At 41.6% G+C, this 8,044-nt stretch overlaps 1 protein-coding gene across 4 annotated transcripts in view; it reads left to right on the top strand.

Moving 5' to 3' along the window:
- Positions 1 to 7,731, top strand: part of pitpnm3 (PITPNM family member 3) — a 106,366-nt gene extending 98,635 nt beyond the window's left edge. For 3 of the 4 annotated variants that reach the window (XM_026191489.1, XM_026191492.1, XM_026191491.1), the window contains exons 14-20: positions 1,174 to 1,290; positions 1,391 to 1,539; positions 1,747 to 1,896; positions 2,124 to 2,307; positions 2,476 to 2,604; positions 2,690 to 3,105; positions 5,606 to 7,731. In XM_026191489.1, coding sequence (XP_026047274.1) covers positions 1,174 to 1,290; positions 1,391 to 1,539; positions 1,747 to 1,896; positions 2,124 to 2,307; positions 2,476 to 2,604; positions 2,690 to 3,031 — 1,071 coding nt within the window. In that variant the 3' untranslated portion in view covers positions 3,032 to 3,105; positions 5,606 to 7,731. Of the gene's footprint in view, positions 1 to 1,173; positions 1,291 to 1,390; positions 1,540 to 1,746; positions 1,897 to 2,123; positions 2,308 to 2,475; positions 2,605 to 2,689; positions 3,812 to 5,605 lie in introns of those variants that run through there. The other variant, XM_026191490.1, reaches the window with a different exon arrangement.
- The last annotated feature ends 313 nt before the right edge of the window (positions 7,732 to 8,044 follow it).

Here is an 8,044-nt window from a genome sequence, read left to right on the forward strand (position 1 = left end):
CATCTCATTCCCTCTGATTGTGTTTGTCTCAAAGGCTTGTAAAGACAGGCCATGTACAGACAAAAGTGACGACTGATTTTGGTGGACGTTCACAATAGTTCAGGTGCTTTAGATGTTCTGTTTCTTATACATTATACATTACCATCAGGAAGGCATCTGTTCATAAATTCACTTTGCAGAGCTTAATCATATCCCCGGACAATAAACCCTTAATCATAAAGAAATCCTCAGCTACAGGTGGAGCAAGGTGTCCTGCAACAAATGATGAGGCAGACTTACTCTTGTGGAGTCATCTCAGATTACATGACAGAGAATCAAGAAATCTTAAATCCACAGAAGACGTTCCCTTAGATACAGCACAAACCTTGAAAAACGAATAGTTATGTCTATAACTTCTGTTCCCTGAAGGAGAGGAACGAGATACAACACATAAGTATGGGATATCACGCCCTCGCGTGTCCTGGCTGAAGAAACCTTTAATCACGCCTTTAAGGCAGATGACGTGTGATGACAAGCGCACGGCCCCGCCTGCACAAGTAGCCGCTGTCATCACAGTCATCCCTCAGTTCGATAGCCGCTCTTCACCGAGCCAAACTGCTCAGTGGGGCCACCTTGTGTTGTACCTCGTTCCTCTCCTTCAGGAAACAGAAGTTATAGACATAACTATTCGTTCCCTTTCAGTCGATTCACTCGGTACAACACATAAGTATGGGACATATATACACGCCCCACAGAGCAGCCACCGAACCGGAATCAGACCACCACATCCTTAGTGAGTGGTAGACCCAGCAGAAAGGACAGCATGAGCCACCGAAGGGGCTGTAACGTCCAACCGATAAAACCGCACAAAAGTGTGCGGTGATGCCCAACTAGCTGCCGCACAAATATCAGCTACAGGCACCTCTTTAAAAAGAGCCCATGAGGTTGCCATCCCCCTGGTGGAATGAGCTCTCACCCCGTTTAGATATATTTTTTATGCAATAATATCCTTTAAATTTTTTAATTTGAACTCTGACACTGATTCTTTTTTCTGTTACTTCTAATCACATTTCAGCATGAGTCATAAAATTTACTCCAGGGTAGCGCGCCAGAGACAAACTGTTGTTGCCGTAAAGGCTTACGTGTTACATTTGTGTCCTGAATAATGGAGGTAGTTCTTGTCACTAACTGCAGAACGTCACAGCAAACCACAGGGTGAATGATGTCATTGCCACCGAGGATGGACCCCAGACTCTGGTTGGTCGCTTCATGTATGGCCCCTTGGATATGGTCACTCTGACTGGAGAAAAGGTGAAAAACAGCGATATGATTTATGTTGATGCGTGTGCGTTTCTTTGTTAGGCTGGCATTAATCAATTAATCGCATGTGTTATACCCCTGCCCCTCTCAGGTGGATATCCTGCTCATGACACAGCCTCAGTCGGGCCGCTGGGTGCACTTTGACACAGAGGTGACCAACAGCAGTGGCAGAGTCACATACACAATACCTAAGACCAAGAAGCTTGGCCTAGGAGTATATCCCATTAAAATGGTAGTCAAGTAAGCATCCATGTGGCATTCCCTTTACAAAGCGCTGTATTATCAAATAAGATGTAGAAAGAAGAGAAAGATTTCATTTATTTATGCTCTGTGTTGGAGTATGAGCTCCTTGCTGGATAATGCTGCATAAATAGTGGCCTTGAAGGGAGTAACAACTAAGTTCTCATTTTTTTTTAATATGTAGTTTCTCCTTTTTTCAATCCACAGGGGGGATCAGACTAGTGCAGAGGCCTACCTGACTGTGTTACCAAGGGGCATGGAGTGTGTTGTGTTCAGCATTGATGGCTCTTTTGCTGCCAGTGTGTCAATCATGGGCAGCGACCCCAAGGTCCGTCCTGGAGCTGTCGATGTGGTCAGGTAACTGATTACCCTTTTTGATTATACATGCGTGTGGTTGTATGTCTACATGTAAATCTTGAGAAGGTGGAAGGGTTCACAGGAAAATACAAATTCAGTAGTCAATACGCGTGCTTTGTTGGAGCTCTCAGTGTTTTAAGGATTTATGCGCATCCTCTCTGTGATAATACCACCATGATACAATTATTCACTTTGATGTGTGCTTGATTTTATGCATTCACATCCAGGCATTGGCAGGACTTGGGATATTTGATCATCTACATCACAGGCCGTCCTGATATGCAGAAACAGCGTGTGGTGTCCTGGCTCTCGCAGCACAATTTCCCCCACGGGATGATCTTTTTTTCTGAGGGCTTAGTTCATGACCCACTGCGACAAAAGACCATCTTCCTCAGGAACCTCATCCAGGAGGTAAATCCTGACATTAACATAGGCATTAACATATACAGCAAATAAGACCTTTTGGTCCAAGCCGTACAGTGAGATCTTTCTCACTCTCTCACTCACAATTTTGTAGCTTTGGGATGTGCTGAATCAAAATGTCACACGTGTGTGACTGGTTATTTTCTCTTTCACCAGTGTCACATTAAGATCAACTCTGCCTATGGCTCCATGAAGGACATTTCTGTTTACAACATGCTAGGCCTCAGCCCCTCACAAATTTATATTGTTGGCAGACCTTCGAAGAAGTACCAAAATCAGTGCCAGGTAGTTCAATTTACATTTATGTACTTTGATCTTCTCACTTCTCCTTGTCAGATTTTCTAACTCTTTGCCTGTGTGGTATGTGTAGTTCCTGAGCGAAGGTTATGCAGCGCACCTCTCCACTCTTCAGTTTGGGCACAGAGCCAGACCTAAGAAATCTCCTTCAGTTCGCATGGTCTTAAGGAAAGGTTCATTCGGTCTCTCAGCGAAGCCTGACTTTCTGTGTAAACGAACCCACCTGCGCAGGACCATGTCAGTCCAACAACCTGACCCCCCGTGCACACCCAACCCTAAGCCTGAGCGAGCCCAGAGCCAACCAGAATCGGATAAGGATCATGGTGGTGGGGGAGGCGGAGGAGGAGGAGGGCAAGGGCAAGGACAAGGTGCTTGGGGACGAGCCTCCATGCATCGCGGAGATACAACTCCCTGACAAGAGACAAGAGATGAAAGGATTGCTGGAGGACAGAAGAGGAGAACAAAGGGGTCTTAGTGTCCAGGGCCAAGGTGACATCTTATTCCATATTCCAGGTTATAACATTGCAATTTGTTGTTTGCTTTTTTCTTATAGTTTTTTGCAATTTTGCTAGTATAGGACAGTATATACGATTCTGAGACCTATTATAAGGAGTTATATCCTGGACAAGCTACAGGTTGAACAAAACAAATTATTGCCCCATATTGTGTAGTATATTACTGCCCTTTGCAGATTATAGACTTTCCTTTATAGACTTGGTTCAGTATTCCATGCATATTTGCTGAAATGGAAACACAGTTTTCTTAGGAAATTGAGGGATTATTATGCATAATCTTGCTAACGTGCAGTGGTTAGGTGCAGCAGAGTGTGTCTGAGAAATAACACAGACAAATGAGGCACAGGTCTCTTAGACTGATCCGTCCAGAGCTAGAAAAACAGAATGGAATGATTTACAAATCTCATAAAGCCATATGAGACTCTCATACACCTTATAACGTAAACAAAAGGAAAAAACAGAAGGAAAACTGTTAGCCTATCCATCTTGAATAGGGAACATTTGGAATAATACGTGACATAGAGAAAACCTTTCACCTCTGGGTTGGTCGACTCTGTTGTCTCAGATATACAAACCCAATTCTGAAAAAGTTGCAACGCTGTGTAAAATGTAAATAAAAGAGCGCAATAATTTGGAAATCTCAAAATAGAACATAGAAAACATATTTGACAAAATAATAATAATGGATTGGATTTATATAGCGCTTTTCAAGGGACCCAAAGCGCTTTACAATACCACTATTCATTCACTCTCACATTCATACACTGGTGGAGGCAAGCTACAGTTGTAGCCACAGCTGCCCTGGGGCAGACTGACAGAAGCGAGGCTGCCATATTGCGCCATCGGCCCCTCTGGCCAACACCAGTAGGGTAAAGTGTCTTGCCCAGGGACACAACGACCAGGACAGAGAGCCCTGGGATCGAACCGGCGACCTTCCGGTTACAGATGCGATTCCCAACCCCCTGAGCCACGGTCGCCCAAAATAAGAAAAATAAAAGCTCATTTTGAATTTTTAATAACAGGGACTTTCAGACTATGTCTTTTTTAAGGGAAGGCCTTGCATATTTCAGCAAGACCGTGCAGCCCTTTCACCAAATGAAAACATTTGGAGCATCATGTAAAGGAAAATATGACAAACAAAGCCCAGAACTGTTGAGCAGCTGTAATCTAACATTGGATAAGACTGGGAGAGTGCTCCTCTCTTAAAAGACCAGCAGGTAGTCTCCTCAGTTCCCAGGCTGTTGTTAAAAGAAGAGGGAATGCTATACAGTGACAAATATGGCCTGGACCCAAATGTTTTTTGCAATATGTTGCTCCATCAAATTCAAAACAAGCCACTATGTTTCTTATATAGTAATTTATTTCAGTTTAAACATTTATTTTGTGAAATTCAGTATCGGTTTGTGACATTTACAAATCATTGCATTTTTGTTTTTATTTTGAGTTTTTCCACAGTGTCCAAGCTTTTCAAAATACAGCATTTTAGTTGTCTGTGTTATCAAATCACAACAAAGGAGTACTTGGCAGATTAGTGTTGTTTTTTTAAAACGTTCATGAGAAGAACATTAAGAAAAACATTGTTAGATCTGAAAGCAGAAAGAGTTCAATATTTGCACCATTAGTCCAACCTAAAACTGAACATCAGTCGAGTGTTCAGCAGCACAACAGTGGCATGCATTGGTCCCCCAATTTTTATTATTTAGTGTAGATTAAAGCCAGTCTCTTTGTATCACTTTGTGAGAGTTAATTGTGGCCCTGTCATTTTGTGCAAAATGGAAAATCAGTGTTGTGTGTTCTGCAAAGCAAACATTTTCACACACTTTCTAACTGTAGGCAGGCTCTTTCAGACAGCCTATGATCAGGCTGCTGTAATACGCCTCCTCATGTTACGTCTGCGAAGTAATGTTTTATTTACTGTCACATTAATCCTCATTGAATAATGTAAGTTTTCACCTTTTACTTCCCTGCATTGTGTGTTAATCTTAACAGCGCGACGCTCTGCAAAGCCATGACGCAAACCCAGATTGATTTTGTTCACTTCTGTTGAGCTCCAGCAAAGTCAATAAGCGTCCACCTTGATTAAATGATGTTCTGTGCTGTATCTGATCTGACTTGCAGTCTTCATGTTTTTAGTCAGAGAGCCATTTTGAATTTAAATGCATAAATAAGTCTAAGAGCACAAAATAAGGGAAAAATGAACAACGGGGGAATAATCGTTCTCTTTTTCTCAATACCACATATTCCTGTGGCAACCAGAGTAATGGGTGCTATTATTAGCAGCAGTTCCCTAGCAGAACTGAATGGAGATCTGGCCATGATAATGATTATGCAAGCTCAACTGCAATGTCTGTTAATGCTTGAAATCCACTCATATATTGATTTAGAAATGTTGTCTGTGTAATTTGAGTTGTGCAAATGGGAAATTAGAACTGCGTTACAGTAAAACTCTAACTCTCCTTCCTCTCATTTAACAGCGTCACCTCTGCCTACTCTATGTGTACTTTGGATCCTCCTGTTCTTTACCTCCTGCTTGGCCCTGTACACTTCGCCACCTGTTCGGTCCTTTTCCTGACCTGCTCGGTGGAAAAGGTCACTCGGTCTTCTTAAATGTGAACCAGCTGCCGAGGACGGCAGCAATTTTTGTCAACGTTTGTGTCAAGCTTCAGTTGTGTCTCACTGTCAAACCTAAGAATGTAATTAAAAGTGTTACTGTACACACATATTTATGAACACACACATGCTCCAGAGGATGAAAAACGATGATTGTGGCTACCTTGAAGCTATTATGACCCTTTTCCAGCCTTAGCAGCTGATTAACAGATGCTGCACGTACCACGGTCCTATTCAGACTGCTGTGCTGAGAGGTGGTCACGCTGAATGACTTCTGCACTGACTCCACTGATGTAAATACTCAACACACATTATCCCAGTGTGGGCCTCTGGACACAGAATCACTGTGACATTTCAGTTCAATCTCTGCAATCCAGAGCGCCAAACACCCAACCTCTCTGAACTCCTGCCTCTGCCTCTATTTTATTCACACTGTTGGATGTTTCCCCTCACGTTGTGGTTGGCTTAGTACTAGTTCAACCCCCCCCCCATCCCCCACCGCCCTCCCCTTCAACCAGTCAGGCAGAACATGCCACCTGACAGCTGCCTCAGACCTGGTCCGCAGCCGCTGAAGTACTGTGGTGTGCACGGCTCGACCCCCGAGGTTGCATTTGCACTACACAGCAGTGGCTCTCGATTTAGCTGCAGTTCGAGCTTCAGAAACAAAGAGATGCATTTTGGTGTATTTGTACTTCTTGTCACTGCTTGTTGGTTACTGTAACTACTGAACGACTGAATAAATAGTTCATAGAAAAGTGTTAATTTTACCGAAAATGTTTTCTGATTGATAGACACAGCCGTGAAAAGGTGATCAAAACATGTTTGCCTAAATCATTACAGTGAAAGCATAATTAGCATGGCAAGTATTGATTGGTAGTTGACTGATAGTTGCAGTGCACTTTTTCAGGGTTTAAATACCTCCACACTCTTCGCAGTCAAATTCAGAATTTTAACTAGTTAAATATTTGCTGCTTAAATATTTCAACATTGCTTCTTCATGTCACTAAAAAGTAACACGACAAAGAACATGGAAAAATAACTTTTATCTCAAACGTGTTTTATCATTTACACTGTGTCATTCTCACTTTGGATAGCATCAAACTATACAAGACATGCAGACTTAGTAATCATGGTAATAAGTGCTAAAAGTGACAAGATTATATAAATTATTATGTATAGAAGTTGTTATATCTGAATAAAAAAAACTTTAAATATGTCCTCTTATTTTCAAACATTCAAACAAAAAACATGGTGCGTTGGTTTAACTAACTGACTTATAAAGTCTGTAACTGCTTTGCAAGTAGAGGTCACTGCAGAACACAAATGGGCCACAACCGCTGGCCATCCCCCAGCTGTTAGGCAATGTCAGATTAGAGTTAGTTAGAGACAACATGTGTGGCTCCAGCCAACCACAACAAATGCTCGTGGCACAGCCACTTCAGTTGATAAGTGCACACATTGTGCTGTGCTGAGTCTCATTCTTGTATCTGAAAGTGTAAAAATTAAACCAAGTTCTCTCTGAAATATTTAATCCCAATATTTCAATACAATGTTAGCTGTGTAGCTCGCAGAATTGTATAATAGACACAATCCCTGTCGGTTCTACCAGGATGCCCTTGTGTCCATTTATTACAGCTGCCCTGGAACCAATAGATTTGTGATAAAATCAGATGCCGTCTTGTGCACTTGAGGTTGAATTGAGTCTTATTGTGGTCATGTTTAAAAATCTGTGCAAGTTGAACATATTTTTCTATGAGCAAATATTGTAAATAGAAATATTTTCGATGTATGTTTTTGAATTTTGGGTTGTTTTACTTTTAGAATTGTTGATTTTTGCCTTAAACTGTATTTGATGTTGTGTAGGAATACAAAATAATTTGTTTTGTCAAAGTATTGAGTTTTATTGTTACTTCATGACAAAGTGCATTCTATCTAGTTGATCAGATACAGTATATATATGTGTGTGTGTGTGTGTGTGTGTGTGTGTGTGTGTGTGTGTGTGTGTGTGTGTGTGTGTGTGTGTGTGAGTTTAGTGGCATTTGTTGTATAGTTGTACTTACTGAGAACATGAAGACAGCTACGATAAGTAAACGCCTCTGCAGAGAAAAATCAGACCAGTGTTAATATATCTGCACGATCCAACTGCAGCTCAATACTGCCGATTTTTCAGAAGGGAGCATGTATTTTTTATAATGCTGAGATTAAGCAGGGCATCAGGGGGATACTTGGTTGAGGTTTTAAATGCTTACCTTGAAAGTAAAAAAAACATATGAGCTCTTTGGGTGTCTTGTTTTAACTTAAAA

Source organism: Astatotilapia calliptera, chromosome 14 (assembly GCF_900246225.1).
Source record: "Astatotilapia calliptera chromosome 14, fAstCal1.2, whole genome shotgun sequence".
NCBI classification, from domain to species: Eukaryota; Metazoa; Chordata; class Actinopteri; order Cichliformes; family Cichlidae; genus Astatotilapia; species Astatotilapia calliptera.